The 22,141-nt window shown below is 42.4% G+C and overlaps 2 protein-coding genes across 2 annotated transcripts in view; one reads left to right on the top strand and one right to left on the bottom strand.

Moving 5' to 3' along the window:
- On the bottom strand, positions 1–22,049 carry IRS4 (insulin receptor substrate 4). Its single transcript, XM_021547745.3, has 2 exons — positions 18,456–22,049; positions 1–2,385 (listed from the first exon to the last, which is right to left on the bottom strand). Exons 1-2 carry the CDS (start codon positions 21,928–21,930, stop codon positions 2,381–2,383), a joined length of 3,480 nt encoding a protein of 1,159 aa, XP_021403420.2. The 5' UTR covers positions 21,931–22,049; the 3' UTR covers positions 1–2,380.
- Positions 22,020–22,141, top strand: part of LOC110480095 (uncharacterized) — a 28,154-nt gene continuing 28,032 nt past the window's right edge. The window contains exon 1 of the mRNA XM_085571028.1: positions 22,020–22,056. Within this exon, the coding sequence (XP_085427154.1) occupies positions 22,020–22,056 (37 nt within the window). The remainder of the gene's footprint in view (positions 22,057–22,141) is intronic.

Here is a 22,141-nt window from a genome sequence, read left to right on the forward strand (position 1 = left end):
TACATGAACACGTATTTACTGCAAGTAGCTCTATGGAAAGCCAAGTCAGATAAATATAAACACTATACAGAGCTTCAAGCCAGTCTCCCAAAACCGCAAAGGCGATGTGTTTTACAAAGAAAACAACAGAACAATATTTACAATGGAAGACAAAGCCAGATCAATCAGCCCAACTTTAAAACAGATCTGTGGAGCAGAAATAGCAAATATAATGAACAGTTTCAACCATATATATTTTAATTTGTACAGACAATAACTGTCCAATATCAAATTAAATTTACAGGACAAACATTGTTCTATCATTGGTATTTTCGTACTATACAGCAGCATAAACGGGTAGCTGGAAGGTAGTATATATAGTGATATGTTTTACATCATCTGAAAATGTTCTTCCAGCACAATACTGAATAAATTAGTTGCTGTAAACTAAGAGATTCAAAAAGATTGCATATTTATTATGCCGTACCTATTAGTATTTGTACCACTATACTTGAGGTTACCCATTTACTTATTTATTCAGCATGTATTAAATCAGTGCTGTATATTGTACAATGGCAGCCTCAGGGACTCTAATATGAAATAAGTATGTAACAAATTTCTTCAAAACAACCTTTTCCTTTCACATTAAATGTTTAGAACTATCTTCACCAAATTTTGATTTCTTAGAAAAGATGTAAAGCTTTATAAAAAGCTGTCTATGTATTGCATTATTCATTTATGAGACCAACCAACAGCTATATGGCAAGACAGTATCATGGTCTGTAAGAGTGGTTGTGTTTTTAATTCCTGTATGTTTAGCAGCAAGTAATTGTACCAACTGAAACTTCTCTTCCAGAATCAAAAACAGGTCTGTGCTTTTAAACCCTGTAGCAACAGATTTTCCTGTCACTAGACACTGTGTAAACTGATTGGTATCATGTTTCCTAAAAGAATCCCAAAACAATCACCTCGTATTTTAGTGACATGTACATTTCATTACTACTCAGAAATAGATCTGGGTACACATCACTGAACAATCCAAGCTGACAGTGTCTGATTTGTTACACAAACTGTACCAGCAATCTAAAGGTTGTTGGAGGTGAGGCAGCCTGGCACATCCGTTGTACAATATACACGTGGAGGATTCCCAGCTGTGTGGTGCAGTACAGCATGAGGATTTGTGTACCACTTTGAAACCCTTTAGCAATCATCAGTGCCTTTTATAATCCATTGCATGTACCAATGACTAGTGTCATGCTCTTTTAAGTTCATAGCAGTGTTAAAAAGCTAAACTCATTTCAACCAAAAAAAAATTCAGTACAAGAGTGAAGCACTTAAACTGTACAAAAATCAGGGCTTATTTTAAAAATGTCAAATATTCATTGTTCACGTTTCTGTCAGTGGGATAAAGACAGTCAATGAGCCAACATTTTACTTTATTTCCCCTTTATGCCAGAAAGAAAGAATAAAAATAGTCCCAAATTAAAAGTGGGACTTTGGTTGAAAGTAAGATCAATTAGGGTGGTTTCCCTTTAAAAAGCTACAGCTGACAAGTCTAATGCAGAAGTCACAAACATTGGATACGACTCCGCAGTTCTCCATTCGAATCCATGAACAAAAACCTCATTTTACACAATTCATATTTATAAACAAGAACAAAAACAATCTACAAGACAACCAGCCCATTAATCCTACTTTGTACATACCAAAATTCTGAGCAAAAAAATTTCCGTTTAAGCTCTGACAGACACTTGACTTAAAAGCCTCTAGCCTATACTCAAGAAATACCTCTTGTACCATAAAAGCAAAACTTTAAAAAAAAGAAAAAAAAAAGGCAGAAGAGGTCTCTTTTCCTCAGAGCTGTCCAGTCCCACTGGTTCACCCCTCAAGCTAATGTGCATCTTTCCCTCCCTCCTTCTGCCCAGTCACCTGGAAAAATCCTGAACTGCCAAAGTATTTCTAAGCAATGCATGTTTTAAGCTAACCACTTGTTAATGTACCAGAGAAGTAAAACCCATGATAAACAGACAATCAGAAACCAGCTTTGACTTCTCAGAATATAAAGTTTTTTAAAAAATTAACAAGAGAGGCAGGAAGAAGAAAGGGACATACAGGGATCTCCTATTAGCATTCACACTGCCTCCCAAATAGATATGACATGAAAGACCAAATTCCATCACCAAAGCACAGCTATGAAAAAACGTCAATTCAAATTAATTCAATTGTAGAGAGCCGATGTCTATGAAAAAAAATAATTAAAAGGATGTGTGTCTATGTCCGTGCTGGTGGAAATGAAAGTAGCCGGCTGGAGCTGAGCTTTGCTTCCAAAAGCACCACACAGTTTCTGGAGTTACCAGCAGAAAAGTCTTCTCTTCCAACAATGGTTTCCATGGCAATGCAATCAGTCTAGAAAGGAGGGGGGAAAAAAAAAAGTCAGTGACATTTCAGATGCAAGTTATATCAGAAAAAAAAATGTTTTCTAGGGAGGAGAACACATGGAGCTTATCCACTGCAGGAGTGAGAGCTGCTGACTGCAGAATGCAGGTCCAGAGGGAGGGGACACTCCCCGATGCCAACCCTTCAGAGATCCTGAGGGAGAAGAAGGATGGAGTCTAAAGCAAGCACTGAGGAGCCACTGCAGCCAGAGTGACACGTGTACATGGGACAGGAACTGGGGCAGCAGCCAGCCCCTGGTGCCAGCCCATGCTGGGGACAGCCCAAGGCTCAGAGGTCCCACTGCACTGTCCCAGGCGCAGAGAGCCGCGGGTGCCACTCACCAGGACCTGCGGCCACGCTCCCACCCACAGCAGGGCACGGCTGCCAGCTCCAAGCACGGAGCAGCAAGTCGTGACAGCTGCCTGCCCTGGCCTCAGCTTTTCAGGAAAAAGCTTGATTTAGTTATAATTAGAAACACCTCACAGCACACTCGTCCCTTTTTGAAGGAAGTCTCACTGCAAGGCAACACCCAAGTACAAAAGCACACAGCTATAGCCCTTCTTCAGAGGCTTCAAACTGACTGGAAAAGGCAGAAATCCAAGCCTTACTAAAATGAGGGGCAAAAAATATACTCTTATATTGCATGAAGGTACAGATGGGTGACGAGGCACAAATGAAAACAGGAGGGAGTGCCCTCAAAGCACCGTATCAGCCCTGCAATTAACCATGCACATGGCCAAGGTGAGAGCAACTCAGGAGTTTCCTGACATGGAAGACAAAGTGATGAAGGGCACGCAAATGCTTTCTGCAGTTGCATGAAAACAAATGAGGAATATATAAAAAGTCACTTTTCAGCTCTCTACAAAACCCCTTCCGCTCCCAGCTGAGCCAACACGAACACTAATTTTCAGTCTGGAGGGCTACTGCAAACCCAAACAGTGAATCACTCTCCCAGCTGAGACAGACTGTCCTCTTCCACCATTTTTGTCCTCTCAGCCAAGACTGAGGGCACTGTCCTCTGCCAGGCAGGTGTGTGTGCTCACCTTCTCTGCAAGGTTGGAGGTACATACCTGCAGGACCTTTCCTTGCAGTACAGCAAAGAAGGAAACAACCAGTTGCTCTCATTGAGAAACAACGAGTGCAAGAGGTTTAGGCTTAAGAAAACAACAGATATAGAAATGTCAGCTACTTTTTCCCTCCAAGCCACACCGTGCCAGCTCTCTCCCTGTTCTGGGAGCTGCCTGAGCTGCAATATGGGAACACTTGCACAGCAATGGCAGCACAGTCCTCTGAAGCAGAGGATGGGTTTCAGGAATTAATCCTGCCCATGCTCTTATGCTGGGTCACAAGGACATCAGTTACATCTCACTGCTTTAGATCTCATAGTTCTTCCTTGCCTCTGCTCCACGGATATGCTAAAGAAAAAATGACCATGTAAAGAACAAGCATTATGTGTAATAATGCAAACCTGTATGTTTACTTACAAACCAGTCATGAGGTACATACACACCAACTCCACCCTGTGCTAAAGAACTTCTGACTTCTGTCCAGCTAAAAGTACTCTCCCTCCGAAAGAAAGAAGCAAGCTAAAAAAACCAGAAAAAAGACCAAAGCTCAGCTGAGCAGCCCTGCCCCATCCCAGCACTCAGCAAAGGCTGCCTGTGGCTCCAGAGACAGAGAGGCAAAGGCAATGCAGGTCTGACAGCACTGTGGGAAGTACAGAGGGGTCCTTCCTCTTCAGGAGAAACTCCCTTTTAATCCTACGCAGCCTCACCAAGGTCCAGGTTGCTGTTTTCAAATATTCCAGTGATTTCAAAAATATAGCAACTTAGTTTTCCTCAATTAAAGGAAGCAACAGCCAAAATACACCCACAACTTGAGAATCTCTATTTGTTTTATTTCACAGACATCATAAGATCACTACAAAAAGCTATTGCTTTGTACACACAGAGCGTGATGTGGTCAGCAATGGCTTTGTTTTCACAAAGGCCAACTGAAGCTATTATTTCTGAAATAGTTTTCCTCTTTAGAAAAATATTGTTTTGTTGTAAGACCAAAGAATGAAAATATGCACCACAGCTTACATGAATCACACCTCAGTATGATGCATGCAAGTCAAACATTAAAACAGTTAAAGCTTCTATATTAAACTTATACTCAATAAAAATTAACTTTACCAGCAACCCCCCACCCTGTCCTTGCTGTGGACCTGTAAGCTCACATAAAAGGAACTTCAAAAACTGTCTCTGCTTTTGTCAGGACATTTTTCCTCCACGCCTTACACACCAGACACACCTGAAAGCTGTTTGACAAGTTATTCTAATCTCTCCAAGCACATCCCCAAAACATTTTGAAGAGCAAAGGCCCAGTTGCTTAAAGACAATCCCATATGGCAGAACTCAGTATTTACACCTAAAATATTTTGAAAATTTTCATAAACTAATGCCAAATTACATTTAAGCTATTTGGATGGGAAGGGGAAGGGCTTAAAAGGAAAAAAAACCTCAAGCCTGCTTAAGTCCTAAGTTTAATTCTCTATAGCAGCCTGATGTACTCAGCAGCATGGTAAACAATTCTAAAGCAAGAGCATCGGGTAACTCCGGGCAGAACCCCAACAGCACAAATTAATTTATCAGAAACCAGAAGAAAGCCTGGGACCTCCCTGCACCACCTCCCCTTCCCAAAACTCTGCACATCCTAAACAAGAGCTCATTAGTTTCCTGCCTCCATGATTATAAACTACACTTCAATGTTTCTTCTCCATTTTTAAGGTAAAACAGAATTATATGAACTGTAAAAAAAAGTAAGGGAGTTTCACGTAAATATTACCTACAAGCTGATGTCAGTCTCATAAAGCCTTGAGTCTTTCATACATGGAGCTATTGGTTGTCACCACTTCTCTAATCCCCTTATTAAAGCTGGAAACTGCAATATTGCAGTTGGAGCAGTACAGCTGGCTGCTGTCCTGAGTCAGCAGCACTTTTTTGGTATAAAAGTATCAAGTAGATATTTATATATATACACACACATATATGTGTATAGATGGATGCATATATCATATATATCACATATTTATCTTTTCCCAGACAGAAAAGGCTAAGAGCAACTTGTGAAACTTGACCACATGAAAGAAAAATATTTCATTTGAAATCTAAGAGGAGACCCAAGTCTTGCAAGATCCCTCCTGCAATGCCCTGCAGTCACCACCACCCCCGAGGCCCCACAGGTCACCCAGCACAAACCTCCAGGCATGGCAGAAATCCCCCAACACACCAGTGCAGTCTGCACCCAGGGGCAAGTGGGGTCTGCAGCCCAGCCCAAGGCAGCTGGGCAGGCACAATCACGAGCCCTGGCACAATTCCCAAATCCCCCAGCCCTGGAGCTGGGCTGGGTCACAGCACCCCCTCACTGAGCCTCACAGGTCACTGCTCCCACTGCCCATGGGCATCAGCACCCCGGGGTCACCTGGGCACCAGGGAGGCTTAGCAAGAGAAGCTGTTCATCAGAAGAGGTGTAAAATGGGTTTAATGTGAGAACAAGGCTTGGGCTGCTGACACCTGGATTCCCACCTCTGTGGCCCCTACCAGAAGGATCCTTTTGAAGGGACATGAGGGGTTGCAAAAGGACTTGCACATTAGGCTTTGTGACAGTTCCCCTCCCACATCTGAACTGCTTCCATTTTTTTACTAACCCGTTGGTGAAGGAAACCTAATGAGGCCAAGCAGTGCTTGAAGAAAACAGCAGTGCTTATGTGAAGCTGAATAATCTTATTTCAGTCTCATAATATAAGATTCCTCAGGCATCAGTTTCCTCTGTTAATAGTACAGATATGAGAATTGCTGATCAACAATAAAAACCAGATTAACACTTCATACCAGATCCCATATGAATGGATTTAACTCGGCACTGACTAAACAATAAAGGAAGCTGTCAGAAAAAGGGATGAAGAAACTCTTCTATAAGGAAAACAAATTATGAGATGTGAACTAGCAGAGACAAGAGGTACAATTCTCAAAGAGTAACCCAGCATTCCCCTGAAGTTCTCAAACAAAATGCCACCAAGTAAAGCTTGGTGGCCAGATCAGACAGAACTTTCTCTTGCAGTGTAAACACACAGCTGTTCCTGGACTGTCACAAGCTCTTCTAAGAAAATCTACACAGTCTGAAAGAAAAAATAATTAAAAATCTGATAACTGAGCATGACAACAAACAAGCAGCAAAAAAACCTCTCAAGGCAGCCCAGAAATATACTACTCTAAGAAGTTTCCATTGCATTGCACCCTACACTGGCCTTTTCTATCCAAACTTCAGGTCTATTAACAGATTTTGCACAAAAGCTTCAGCCTTTATTCTACTGCTTCAGACTATTGACAATACAAATTCAACTTCTCATCAATGTTTAATATGGAAAACTAGTCTAGACAGCATCCAAACATTTTCAAAGTTCATCTCATGAAATATATAAGCAAAGTTTGGAAAATTGAAGCGACCTCTTCATTACATAATTCAATTTCAATTCATCAGTTTAAGATGGGATCAGATTATTAAACTACATGCAGCTGTCTGAATTCTGCTGAGGAACAACCAGAGGAAGAATAACACAAGGCAGAAAGAAACTAAGGGGCAAATATTTGAAATAGGATGGTAGCACTGCTAAAAGACGTTTTATTTAAAATTAAGGAACACACTGAGAAAGCATTCTGCAAGTTTTCTATGCAAAAATCACACAGTTTTATAAAAATTAGGGGCAGAGACCTAAATCAGCTGTAATTCATTAGATGCAAACCCAGTGTGATCCACTTGCAAATGTATGAGATGAGAATATACCAAATTTACACTTCATTTCCTGCATCTGAATTATCAAGGCCATACAAGTCAAGACACTTTGAAACATACTGAGAGGCTCTAAGAACACAGCAGACATACCCTAATTCTCTCAAAGAAATCCATCCTCAATAATACCCGTTTTCACAAGGAAAGACTTTTACTGACATAATTCTGCAATTGATTCCTAAAAGGATAAAAGTTTTGCTTACTGAAGATATTAGTTTAAAATAATTAAATTATTAAAATCTCTATGTCAAAGACTAAAACAGTTTAATGCTTTCTGGAGAACACTGCTGAAGTTCTCCATTTCCTGAACTTCAGGTTAGGGGGAAATCAAAATTAATCTGATTTACTCAGATCAAAAGCAGCAGAGCAGCCCCTAGATTTTCTGTGCACACGGCCTCACAATATTCGTGTTGTTCAGGAAAGCAATAAACCCAGCACAACCTCAGGACACAATGTGGCATCCAAAAGCATTTTGTTCAGCAGCCAGGCTGGGGAAGGAGCACAGCAGCAAGTTCCACACAGGGCCCTCCCCATGGCAGGCAGGCCAGGGAGGGATCACTTGTCCAAATACATTCTTCACAGATTAGTGAAAATTTTTCTTTTGCTCTCAATTTTATGAAATAGAGTCACTATCCCATGCCATTGTCCTATTTCTTGGAATTCTTATTTTAATGGCATAGCTTTAGACATTGCTAGAGGCAAACAGTGTTACTTGAGAAAAGCCAAATGTCTTAATTTGTACCTGGCAGACACCAAGTTTACAAATACAAATCAAAACCTGAGCCACTTGCTGCATCCCTCACATGTGCAGTTATGGTGCCTGGGTGACCCAAACAAGGCCCTGACACAGAGACAGCCTGATTTGGCAAGATGTTCAACTACCTGCTGACTACCAAGCACACACCCCATCTACTTTCTTCAGCCAACAACAGACTGATGATGCTCCAAATCAGCTAACTAACGTATGTTGAACCTATAATTTTACTGACTTTCCAGAAGCAAAAAAAAAAGAAGGCAAAATTTGGTAAAAAAAATCCTGCTTCATGACCCACTTTTCACTGGATAAACCATTTAAATGTTGCAACTGGTAACAATATCCCAGAATTATTCATTTAAAACAGTTTTGTTACTATTAGTGCTCAGCAATTTCACGAGCTAAGAACCTCTCCCATGCTTTCAGAAAATTTCTACTCACTTAGCAGAAATGCCTTATCTCTTGCAACAGTGGCTTTTTTCCCCTGTTTGAATAAACAGCAGCGTTGTTTCTAGGAAGGCTGTATGCACACTCCCTAAAGTCATCTCTTCTGCTGATACTATTCCTAGAATCAGTAAACTTGCCTGCAGTTTTGGCAGAGGTCTAACAGCAACTCAAATTGCACTGGACAGCTTGACAAGAAGTTGTTGGAGGGTTTTTTGAGTTCGTTTGGAGGTTTTAAACTAAATTTCTATTACAATATAACACAACAACACTAAAAATTAACTCTTCTCCACCTCAAAATACATAGTTCAAAACTTCAGATTTTCATGTTGTAGAATATTCAAAAAAAAGGTTTTGCTTTTGAAAAAGCATTCTCACAGCAAGTATGTGGGTTACTGCACCTGACCTGAACCACAGAAAATATGGGTAAATTTTAGCCAAAAAAAAAGTTGTTTGTGTGGCTTCTGAGAATACCACCTGCTGCAATTCCCTCTGCTCCCATGACAAAGGTCAGGAGCCCTCAGTACCAATAGGGAGGAATATTTCCTGTCTGTGCTCTTGCTGCAAAGTGGGCATTATGAACTGTTTGGAAACAAATAGGAAAGAAAACAGCCACAGCAAACACCTCTGTACATACAGCCCTGCTTCCTGCATCCAGAAAGCAGGGAAGAATACTTGGGAAGTTTCAGTAGGGCAGAGAAAACTCCTGCAAGGTGTGACACAGCTTCTCAGTGAGGAACAGACTGGTAACAAGAACCCTTCAGCCTGCAGAGGAGTATTGGGACATAACAGGAAATTTTAAAAGCCCAGATTATATCACAGGTCCACACGACGAGTGGTACAACACACTGGATAAGTGTATGACAGAGGAGGGCACAGCATCTACGCAATCCTAAGTGGCCTGGAAGAAAAAGATAAGATTTGTTATCTCTCCCACTCCACAAAACAGGAGCTGCCAAATTAAGATGGTGCAGAGCAGGGTCCAAAATGCAAAGAGGTCTGCATGCAGCATGTCCTGATGGATTGGGAGCTGCTGTGGATACAAGGAGTTTACACAGGATCAGAGAGAGATTGGAGAAGTACTTGGATTAAAGAATTCTAAAACTGACTTGAATTACAAAGCAGACAAACTACATCAGGCTCAAGAAATCCCCTAAGCTGAAAAAAAAAAAAAAACAAACCCAAAAATCAGAGGTTTGAGTGTATGTTTGTGGGAGGTATTATACACACCTACCCTGCTCTTCCTCTGCTGGGTAGTGTCTGCTTGCAGGCACAGGTCTGGGGCTTGAGTGAGCCAAACTATTCTTAGGAACACAACCAAGAGAAAGGGCAGGGTCACTCATGACTAATGAAACACCACCCCACCTTTCAAACCACCTTTCCCAAAACTTCCTTTCTACATGAAGTTTCACCTGCTGTAATTCATCCCTTCTCTCTTCTCAACTACTTTAGACCTCAACACCTGCAAGCATTCAGCACTACCTTTTTCTTTCACCTCTAGTGCTATAAATGACTGTCAAAGGCAGAAAGTTACTACACAGCCCAACACCTACACAGTTACACACCTGTGCAGGCTCATGTGTGCCTGCATAGAAAATAAATATACCTTTGCTATCACTCACTCTCTACTATCACACATAGCAGTGACATGCATCAATTTTTTACTAATTTCCTAATTATCACATTATTGATTCTCCATTAATATTAGGACACCCCAAACCCTGGCTCACACAGGAGAGGAAAAGAAAGGTTCAGACTGGACTTCACATATGAAGCAACATCTTCTCAAACCTCAGGACATGCCCAACAGCCAAGGATTGCACTTCCAGCTTCCAGGAGCAGTTTGGGAGCTCACAAGGACAGAGTTAAACTGACTTTAAACACGGACAATGTTTAATCAACAGTGTCCAACTCTTGTTTAGTGTCTACCTTGAGGAACATGTCAACATTAAGATTTCAATCACTCATACCCTCAACAATGAATCCAACCTCAATGCTGCCACCACTTCCAGATTGACCCAAAACCACTGCAGTGTCTGTTCAACTTGATCAACAGACACAGAAATAAAATCACTTTCTCCTGTGAAAGTGACTGCGCTGCACTCCAGCCATCATTCCAGGACATCATTCCTGCAGCTGACAGCACTGCAGCAGGAATGAGCAGGCCCCATGCAGACCTCCCCACCCAGATATGGGCTCCAAACGCTCTGGGGCATTGGTTACACATCCTAAAGGTGACAATCTTCCAAGCCCCACTGTGCCTTCTCTCCAATGCTAGAAGACTGCCTGAAACTGAGAGATGTCACCTTAAAAAACCCCAAGAAGGAGCCAGTAGTAACACCAAGGCAGTTCCACCAGCTTGGCTGCTTCTGGAGCAAAATCTCACCAAAACAGAGACCTCAGTCCACACAACATTAACTGCCAAAGGATGCTGCACAGGGTGATCCTGTGTTTTGGTATGCATTCCTGCATAGCTGCTCACACCAAATCCACCAGCTATATGTCTGCAGGAAAATTAACTTACAGAAAGGAAAAAGAAATAAAAACAGAAAAAAACCCACATCATATTCCACATCTAAAAGGGAGGCATAAACACTGGGACACGCTCCTAACTCAGAGATACATGTTGGCCCACATTCCTCTTACCAAGATTAATATCCTGGCCTGTGTTCTGACATTCATCTCATCCTTTTCAAGTCATTTAAACCATTACGACACTACCTTCCCTTGCTCCCTGCCATGTGCATACCCTTCCAAATGCCTACACCAGCTTCCTCTCCTACAACCACTCTCAGCAGCCTTTTATCTCTCCAGGCTCTTATCTGGATTCTGCCAATGGCAGCAGCCTTGATCTCTATCTTTCTCCACCCCAGCACATTAGGTTTCATCCATCTCTTTAGTTTCATCTCTAAATTGTAAGCTCCTCAAGAGAGGGACCAACACATTTACATTTGTGGCACCATACAGGGACCTCCATCCTGTCTGCCTGTTCAGGTTCCACAACAAGTAAGAAATCCTGTCTGGAGCTACATGCTTTCATTAACAGACTGTTGTAATAATGTCTGAATGACCTCAAGATCAAATCTGTTCATTTTTTCTGCCCATTTCTAACTGATTTCCTGTTCACCACAATCTGCAATTTAAAAACATCTCGTTCTACAAGCACTTAAATACAAATCCCACCCACCCCAAAAAAGCATCACACAGCAAAATATAGACAAAAAAGGCCTCCCAAAGCATTTCACACAAAATTTCAAACAAAAAACAAATGTTGTTATGGAGCAAATATACTACTAGAAAAGTAAAGAGCTTACAAATTGTTCTAACAGATTAACTTAAAATTCTAAATAATTCCATACAGGAAACAGAAATGCCAGTGCCTGTCAATAACTTAAACAGGGGTTTCATACAAATGATGTATCCCACAGCTCACAAGAAAAGCTCTGCTTGGGCTAGCATGCAATCAGTATATACTTAGCAATGATACATCTGCTTCACTGTCACTAAGAACTTCCCAAATTCCTGCTATCCTAAGAGGTCTGGGTAACAAAAAGCACTAGTTCCCAAAAAATTAATTCAGGTTCAGGCTATCCAGCAGGAAAAAAAAAGTTACATGGCTAATTCATCTGGTCAGCAAGAACCTAAACAATAAAGCAAACTGGGTCAGCATGAATACAGGAACTGAATCACACTATTCCCTGTGGAAGGAGAGTATTCCTCAACAGTGCCTCAATAAATTCAGAAACCAATTTTAATAGGTTTTTTTGAAGCCCTTTTGATATTACTTCCTACAATTTTCAGGGGGGAAAAAGTATTTTTGATATTCTCAATCTTTCTGCAAAATTCTGTTCTACTAAAAAGGAATCCTTCCTCTAAGTAGGCAGCATATTTATCAGCCTTTCATACCCTCGCAAAAAGGAAGTACTATTCTTATCTATTTATGCCCTAAATAATAATTCCGTTTGGTATTTATAGAAGTTCATAACATGCATATGCTATGCAATGAATACAACCCCTATTTACCTTTAGTAGTAATTTATTAAAGTTTTCAGTTTTCTTGAGTCACATTAAATTGTATCTTCACCTTGGAATTACAGCCAAATCCGAACTATAGTAATTTCAGTATAAGCCACTTCTTTCAAAAATCCCCTCTTCTTGGAAGACTAAAAAAAGATTAGAACTCACACTTAACTCACAAGTCACAGGCAAACAAAATACACACAGGTGCAGTCTCAATGATTTGCATCCAACCATAGATCTAAATCAACAGAAAAATAATGTGGGAAATAAGCAACCTCTGGCTCTTAAGACACAGCTCATGACTTGAAGAGGGCAGAAAATTCTTGCTAACTCTACTAACACTGTTGCTCCTGGGGTAAAGCTACACCTGAAGCAAAATCTCCACAAATCCAAACACTCATATATGTTCAAGATCATTTAGATAAGATACTCAGCAACACCTCTGAAATGCCTTTGATGAGTCAGGCTCATTCACCTTTGTCTTCCCACTGCCCTCAAGTATGTCAGAAATCCCTTCCTGATCACAGCTCTGCCTCTCAAGTAAATCATAACCCATCCCTAAGCTTGAGTGACCTTCACAGAGTTGCAGGGCTTGATTAAAACTGGAACACGCTTCTCCATTTTTCCCTTGTCACTGCCTAAACCTGCAAGACAACAGTGCAACTTGATCACAGGATTGTTGAGAATATTTAGAACCTGAACTGAAAAAAGTTAAACAGCAAATTTTCAGGGGGACCATCAAACAGTTCTCCAGCCAAGTCATTACACACCATTTAAGGTTGTGTCATAAGACAATAGGCCATTTTTAAGAGAAAACAGCAGTAATAGTACATCTCCAGACTCCAGAGAGTTTGACTCTCTCACACCCGACTTCCAGTTTTATCACTCCATTTTCCTTTGAGCTGAAGAATGCCACATTTGATCACAACAGTACCTAAAATAGAACTCTGGAGTTTGTTTCTTTCTTCAGCTCAGAAAAACAAACTTGTTAGTGCAATCAAAAGAATTCAGCATGGTTTTGGGAGCACCACAGATCCACAAACAGAGCACACACACACACCAAGGTACAAGACAGTACTATAAGCTCTTTTTAGTACCACCCAAAACCTCAAGGTATAAATCCTCCCCCGAGCAATCAAAATGACGAAAATGTATTAAAGATCCTTTCATTAAAAAAAGACCATATACAGAGAAAAGCAAACCCAAACTCTACCTACTGCTAACATACCACTGGACATACAAAAACCCCAAAGAAATACCCAGTGACAAACCAGCCCAGTAATCATATGCTGGAATAGAGCCTCTGGAAAGACCAAAGAGGCACTGCACACCCTCTGCAACTCCAACCTGCTGCCCCAGCCACAGGGGAACCAAGGGGCCCTCAGACATCAAGGGAGGAGGCGAAAATGTGAACTTGTAGAGGGAAGAGTAATAATGCATTTAAGATTTCAACTAAAGACTTCAAAATAAAAAACAAAACAAACCCAAAAACATCCACAAAAAGCACTCTGAACCCATGCTGGATTATTCCAGACCTCCCTGCATCCTGCAGCCAATGCTTTCACCAACTAGACAGCTACAAGTGAATGGTTTTAGACTTCCAAAAAGACAAATGTCACCATCAGCTACAACTATGGATTTGAAGTATGGAAAGCTGATTTCCAGAAGTATTTAAACGCTGACTCCAAGTAAGCATTCTCTTTTAATGGCAGGGGAACAGCCTTGCCTCAAACTTTTTCACCAAAATACAAGTAAAACTGAACTGATTCTTGGTCAAATATGTCATAATTAACTCACTCCCACGCCACACAGCAAAAATCTGTTCTGCCTTCAGCAGCTCACATTCTACTCAAGAAGAAATTATCCAGAGTATTTTTAAGCATAGCTGCAAGTTACCCAATATTATTAAAGTGGCATCTGTTACAACAAGATTAAAATTGTTTGAGTTGTTTGGGTTTTTTTAAGAATTATTATCCCAGCACTACTTCAAAGATGTAGGATACACAGCAGCACTTGGATGTGCTGCAGTAGAGTTCTTTAAATTATTTTTAAATGAGCTCCTGCCTTAAGTATTCTGCCAATACAGAAGAGCCTCAGTTTGAAACAAACTTTAAAACCACTACTTAGAAACCCAAAAGGAGTGGTTATTTGCTTCATATCCCATAAACTGTAATTTACTATATTAGTAATAGGTAAAAATTTCAGCTTCTGAATTTCTTAAAGTGTATATTGTTCCTTATAGTCTTCAAGATTTTGCATTTGAAATATGCAAGTTACCAGAAAGGATTTGGACAATTTGAAACATAAGTTTTGCTTTACAGCTATTGTTGTTTTCCTTCCTCTCAGCTTCTCAAAGTGTACACAGCACTCTCACTCAGTCTGGCACAGGAGAGCTTAAAAAGGTGAGGAACAATTATATTATAATCCAGCACTTTAGAGAACATCTTAAATAATATCATAGCATAGTGTAAGAATATCAGATATGTATCACAGAGTAGCACATAAGACTGAAGAGTGGGTGTAAAACAGCCGAGTTGCTATTAAGCTGAACATTACATTTAATCTAAACAGCTGTTTTTTGAGTCCAGGGTATCTTTGCAGGTATAATATTTCTAATTAGGACTGAAGAAACTTGTATTATACAGGACTCATTATGCATTTTATTACTGCTCTTTCTCATTATCCTGCTTAGTTTCTACAAGGTCCAATAACAAGGTATACATTAGCTAAGCCCTGTTTGAAGTAGCTTTAGTGTTCTGTACTCCTAGCACAAAATGTCATGACTCAGATTCATGTAATCAAAACTGCAAACCACTTGCTTCAATATTGTGTAACAATTTCATGATGAAATTGTTTTGCAAATGACCTCCTTAAACTGCAAGCACTGAAAATCAGTATCTTAAGTTCTTATTATCATTATCAACATAAAACCTGAGCTCAGCTTTGCCTAAAACCCCCCCAAAAAAGCTTAATAACAAGTCAGGCATAGTTACCATTCCAGTTTCTGCTCTCCCCTTCCTCCATACATGTAATGAATGGAGAAGAGGAAAACAAAAAGTTTGATTCACATCAGTGAACCTGAACCAAAAGTAGTTTGGGAATTAAAATGAGGGAGCAGTGATGCATTGGAAATCACTCCACCACCCTCGGCAGTTTGGAGAACACAGCTGAGTCACAGAACACAATATGCCATTTAAGCAAACAAAAACAAAAAGCAAACAATCCAAAGCTGGGAAGTGTTTTCCTTCCAATAAAACTGTGGTTCAGGGAGAGGAGATGAACTTCTCTGCCTGACAGAACTTAATACAGATAGGATAGCTCCTTTCCAGGAAGTTACAGGTAAATACATCTGCTAAATATGTTCCTTAAAAATTGATTTAGCCACAGAGCACTTTTTCAAGCAGAGAGACTGAAAAAGTGAGATGCAGTAAGAAAGACAGCATGTGGTTCTGCTAAGTCTCCAAAAGTATTAAAAAGACTGAAGCTTTATCTTCACTACTTACTGGAATGTGAAAACGTTTTTCTGGATTACAGAAAACTTATAAAATATTAAAATAAAAGCTTTATTACCATAGAAACCAATAAGCTGTTTAAAGAATACAGACTTCTGAAATTGTGCTTGCTATAGCTCAGAGACATGATTTCCTATGTGAAAGTAAACAGCTATACTTATAATGAAGAATTTTATGTCATTCATGAGAAACAAATATACATCACCAATTTACAGTACTGTATTAAAGTCTGGCAAGCTGCTTTCAGCCTGGACTATCCCAAAATCTGTTCACCCCTTCATGAGCCCCTACAAGTGATAAGTGTCCACACCCCACCCACCCTCCTATATACCAGAAATATTTTACACTGCCTTCATAAAAAACTGTTAGGCCTTGTGTAATTTTATGTTTCTTATTAGGACTATAAAGATGCTTGATTTCCTGGCAAAGCCCACATTTTTTGCACAGAGCTGTTTTTGCCTCCTTTCAATGCATTTCATTTCCAGAAAACTTCCACTCCCAACAAAAGCCAGCAGCTGTTATGCCTCTTGCTCCTCTGCAACTTGTAATAGAGAAGGGAAAAACCCCAGGCAGGGGCAGTAAATATTTTGCTGAAGCAACAGTAAGCAAAATGCTTATAATAAATACAATTTCTAAACACAGTATCTCTTGCAAAATATTTTTCAATGTAATATTTACAAAATAACTGAAAACATATTCGGGTTTTTTTTCATCCTAATTATGTAAAAAAAATTATAACATAGATTTTAGTCATATAAGGGGAATAAGATTGAGTTTAAAATTCTGCTGGTTTTGGAGGTGCTTAAAAAAAAAACACAAATCAGCTGCAGTAATCAGTGTGCCTCTGACTGCAGACTTAGCAGACAAATCTTTGAAGTGCTGAAAGACTAACTTTGGAAGCAAGCACTTCTTGGACTGGCAACTTTCAACGTCTTCTAAATTTGATTCCAACCAACAAAACAAAGCAGAGGAAAAAAAACCACTAAGGCAAACCACACATTTCTGAGCAGCCCCAAGCAGTGCTGCCAGACTCTGAATGGCATGCAAGCTGAGTCAGGCTTATACTTTCCACTAGTAAAAGCTATACAATTTTAAGCTCATGCAATACCTTCTACCTTTAGAAGTTTTGTTTTAAAGCAAAAATAGAAAAAAAAAATCCTTCCAGGGTTCAAGAGTATAATTAAAAATATAAAAGTCAGCAGCAGCCTGGCCCCTTACTGCTTTATCTGTAGACAAAGTAAACAAGTATCAATGTCCAACCATGATTAAATATTTCCTCTTAGTATCCAACAATTATTGACTGTAAGTACATTTGCAAAGAGAGGAAAACATAATTTCCAACAAAAAAGGTTTTCTACCAGGAGAGTGAATTACTGTAAGGAGTTCAGTGGGTCACTGGCACCAAAGCAATGATTGCTCTTCCAGAGTTCCAGCACAGCACTCACACACACCATGGCTCAGCCGGGGGACATGCACTGACACCATAATTACTGGCTTTGCTCCCACCACGAGAGCTTATCAAATGAACAGGAGCGTCCCTCCTCTTTCCCATACTCTTTCTCCCCACCTGCAACACCTTTATTTTTATGCACACTTCAAACTGCACTACCTTTCCACTGGGCCAGACTACTGACAACTTGAAAGGCAGCAGCCTCCCCCACCAAGTTTCAGACCTGGAAGACACTGCTCAGAGCCAGCTCCTCCTCAACCACAGGTATTCCTCACCTGCTACACAAAAGGCAGATCCCAGGGAAAGGTTACTGCTCAGCTCAGCCCTAGGTGGTGAATTTGAAGGCCACGAGCTGCCTGAGCCCCCCTCCACACTGCCCAGCCAAGTCCTCAGGCTTCTCCAGAGGACATAAAGATGCTGTGTAGACCAAAGCTCAAAAGCAGCCACCAAACCTTCAAGGGAAAAAAAACTGAGTTCTGTTTACCTAAGATTCAGGTAAATAAATCTGAGCAGATTTGCACATTAAAAAACGCTATAATAGGTATTTCAACTACATTAAAAAGAAACAAGAAATATATTTAAGCCTCAAATTTTGAGGTCTAAATCAAATTTAGCCATTTTGAGCTTTTAAATAACAAAAATTGCAGATCAGAAAAAAAAAAATGAAGAGTCATCAGAAGGGAAAAATAGCAAAACAGAAGTAAAGAGCTACCATAACCTCAGGACAAGAATTCACAACATGAAATACCACTTGTGCTTATGCTAGCAAAATTAATTAAAAAAAAAAAAAAAAAAGGCAGACGACAGTTTGATAACACCTCTGCAGAAATCCTTTAGGCCAAGGACCACATCCTCTTTCACTGCTGTTCAGTGGTTCAGATGCTGCACTACAACAAAACTGGCTGTACTAGAATAACACAGCAGATTATAAAAAGCATCTACCCCACTCTGAAGGCAGCGCTAAGCAGACAATCTAATTCCTATGGTTAAGCAAGCATGAAAGGGAAGTGATTTTAAAGTTACAAACCTTTTCTCGCGTTACACTTCAGCCCATCTGATCTGCTGAAATCTATGCTTACATAAGCTCCACTGTCCAAACCTGAAGTACCATTTTGGAGATGGCAAGCTGGCGCTGTAGTACTCGCCTCACAGCTTAGAGGGTCATCACGTAAATTCAGAGCAATGTAGTTTAAGCCATTCTGAAATCCAGTTGAGGTATCCCTGGACATTTTGTTTTCCTGACCATCAGAAATGTTTTCATCGGGTTTTAACCAAACATTGTCGAATGAGGCAGAGCTGTGTCTTTTGCTACTGTCAGTAAAGAAAGAGGATGAGGTTGTCACAGTCCCAGCAGAAGAGAATGTTTCAGAACTGTGTCTCCTCCGGCCTTGAGGGTCAGCTCGAATCACTTTCGGTCCTATAGGAGGGTCAGAACTAGGGACAGAGAAGCTACTGCTACCACCATATCGATCAACAATGCAGAGTCTATTAACGATGGAAGAAGGACTATCCATCTTTACAGCACTGTCAGATTCAGTGGCAAATGGCCTCGGTGGTGTTGCTGCCATGTTGAATGTCATCTCAGTGTAGTCATCAGTCCTGTTACTTGCCGTGCTAACACATGCAGCACCAAATGAAAGCCTGGCATAGTCAGGGTTTGGTTGGTTTCTAGGAATACTGGAACTTGCATAAATTGAAATATCTGTTAGAGAGTTTGACAGTTCCTTCGCTGCTTTTGGTGACTGCACATCCAAGTCAACACTCATGTAATCAGAGAGTGGTGACTGTCTGTGGTCACTACTTGAGCCTAGAGATGATGGAGATCCTTCTGCAGACAAGGAATATGGCGTGTTACTCGCCTTTTCATTAAAATCAATATTTATGTATTCGCCAGGACTTGCTGGCTCAGGTACTGTACGATCATACATTCTGGGGATGGTGTTACTCCCTCTCGTACCTAGGGGCAGTCGTGTGGGCCTGGTAGCCCTGTTCTGCACAAGTCCTTCATCCGAACCTTTCAACGTTGGCAGTTTAGAGATGCCATTAGCCAGAGTCTCACTGCTGACTCCCTTAACATTTTCTGGTGCACCATACAAGAGTTTTCCAGGTGAAGACATTGGAACATATTCACTGTGGTCACCATTTTGTCCTGATAATGCCTTAAAGCTTCGGGGCAAAGAAAAATATGAACTAAAACCTTTGGAAACAGAAGTGGTATGAATATAATTTGAATCACTGGGGTGTTTTGGAACTGAATTGCCAGGTGACATATCCATATACTCGTTGTTTACGATCTTCTCATTACTTCCTTTAGAAGCAAATCCAGTTAAAGGACTCCGTACAGGTGAAGAGCTGCCCTTTGGAAACATCATCATATAGCCTCGGGAGTCAACTTGAGATGGTGACCACGAATTGTTAATCTGTTTTGGAACAGACATGCTTTTAGGAGTCATTGGCAAATAATCACTGGTGCTGGATAGAGAAGATGCAACTCCTGGCATCATTGGCATGTACCCATCATCCCTGGCTTTACTCCTGCTTTGGTTACACATGGAATCAAGGTTAGTGTCACTGTACTCCAATTCATGGTTATCTTTCAATTTTGGTGTTTCAGAGTAAAGTAATCGTCCGTGATTTCCTGTAGAATCTTCATCCAACAAAGCTGTAGTTTGTGTTGTCTTCTGCTGCACTGCCACAGAACTTGGCTTTGTTAGAGAGTAAGCTCTTTTCCTGAAGCATTTTTCAGCCTCCATATAATCATCTCTTGAGCCATCATCTCCCTGTTGCTTATTCATGGACATGTACTCACTCAGACAGTTCTCCTCTCTGATAGGTGGTGTGTTTCCCAGGGAATCTGGTGTATTACTCCTCACCCTAAAGTACCTGAAATCTCCAGGGCTGGAGCCATACTCATCAGAAGAGATGAATCCCCCATCACTTGGGGAACCACAAACAGACGAGCTGGAAGGCCTGGTCAGCATGTCCGAAGCAGAACCATGGCCACTGCTGGAAGAAACACTGATGGGACTTGTGGTGGAGGGAAAATGAGAAACAGGTAGCGAAGCAGACCTGGTGTGATAAGATGAGCTGAAAGCAGCTCTCACGTACCTTCCACTCCCTTCCTGCCGGCCCAAATTCATCCTTGCAGTATTCAGGTGGATCAGACTCCCAGTCACTGACCTAAAAGGTCTAGTCATGGTTCCTTCTCCTTCACTGGATGTTCTGAAGCGATAGGAGTTGTTGCTTTTGGTGGTAGGAGGAGTGCCTCCAGCAACACTCTCAGTTCTAGATCTTCTCTGCAAGCCTGTCTGGCTGGGGGGTAGGTTGCCCAAGTGCCTTCTAGTGGTGATGAAGGATATGGGATTGGTACCGCTGCCACCACCAGAAGACTGGCTCTTGCTGCGAGGCCTGAACTCTGCAAAGGCCTTTAGAGCTTTCATGGTATCCAGAAAAGTCTCATGCATATTTTGGGCAACAACCGAATCATCTACTTGCATCCAGAGCTCTCCAGGTCCAATGGAGGCAGATCTGCCCACTTCAATGAAGAAGAAGTTCTCTGAGTGTCCACAGCGGCGAATGTTCATAAGCTGCAAGTGAACAGAGGGCACCTCCGAGTTCAGCTTGACAAGGTGGATGGCTTTGCTGGAGAGGCACAACCTGTACACTCCAGTGAGGTTTTTTGTTTGTCCCAAGCCTTTGGGCTTCACGTTGACCTGCCACACCTCCTTGAAGACGGTGCCAGGCCTAAGGGAGGCCCCGTAGTGCTCATCATCCTCATCCACCTGCTGATCAGCATGGTCCTCCTGCTCCAGGAAGCCCCTCTTGCTCTGATTCATGAGCTCGCTGATGGCCTGGTACCAGGCCTCCTGCTCGGCCTCGTTCTCGGCCAGCATGGCGAAGTACTCGTCCTTGGTGTACAGGGCGATGATGTGCTTGTGCTTAGCGTCGGCCCGGCGGCTCACGGTGAAGCACTGGTACAGGGGGATGACCCGCTTGGGCGGGGGGCAGCACAACGCGGCCGCCCCGCCAACCCCCGCCGCCCGCAGGCTGCTCTTGAACTTCTTCTCGCTGTCATAGTACTCCAGCCGGGCGGGGGCCAGGTGGCTCTCGGCCCGAAGGACGAAGTAACGCTTGTGCCCGTGCTTCTGCTTCCGCAGGTACCCGCATTTCCTCACGTCCTCGCCGGCGCCGCGGCCCGCCGGGGGGGGCTGCCCGCCGCGGCCAGCCGAGGGAACGGCCCGGCCCGGCGCGGGGGCGGCCTCGGGCGCCGGGCACAGCGAGGCGCTGGGCGAGCGCCGCAGCAGCAGCAGCAGGTGGTGCGGCTGAGGGGACGGGCAGCGCCCGCCCTCGCCCGCCGCCGGCTCCCCCTCGCCCGCCGCCGCGCCGAGCACGCCGGGCTCCTGCTGGGGCGCGGCTCCGCCTCCCGTGTGCCGGGCGCCCGGCTCCTCCTCGCTGCTGCCGCCGCCGCCGCCGCCGCCCGAGCCATTCATCCCGCTCGCCATCTTAGGGGCCACGCAGGGTCCGGTGCCGCCGGGGACGGGGCACAGGGCGGGCAGCGGGAATCCGCGCTCACCGGAGAAGCGCCCCGTGCATGGGAAGCGGGCGGTGCCTCCTGTGCCCCCAGCCCGGTCCGCGCTTCCCCCGGTCGCTCCGGCCACTCGCACTCACGGGCGGCGGCGGCGGCACCGCGGCGAAAACATCACGTGACTCCGC

The sequence above is a fragment of the Lonchura striata genome, chromosome 4A (genome assembly GCF_050655825.1).
Source record: "Lonchura striata isolate lonStrDom1 chromosome 4A, ASM5065582v1, whole genome shotgun sequence".
Taxonomy (NCBI): Eukaryota; Metazoa; Chordata; class Aves; order Passeriformes; family Estrildidae; genus Lonchura; species Lonchura striata.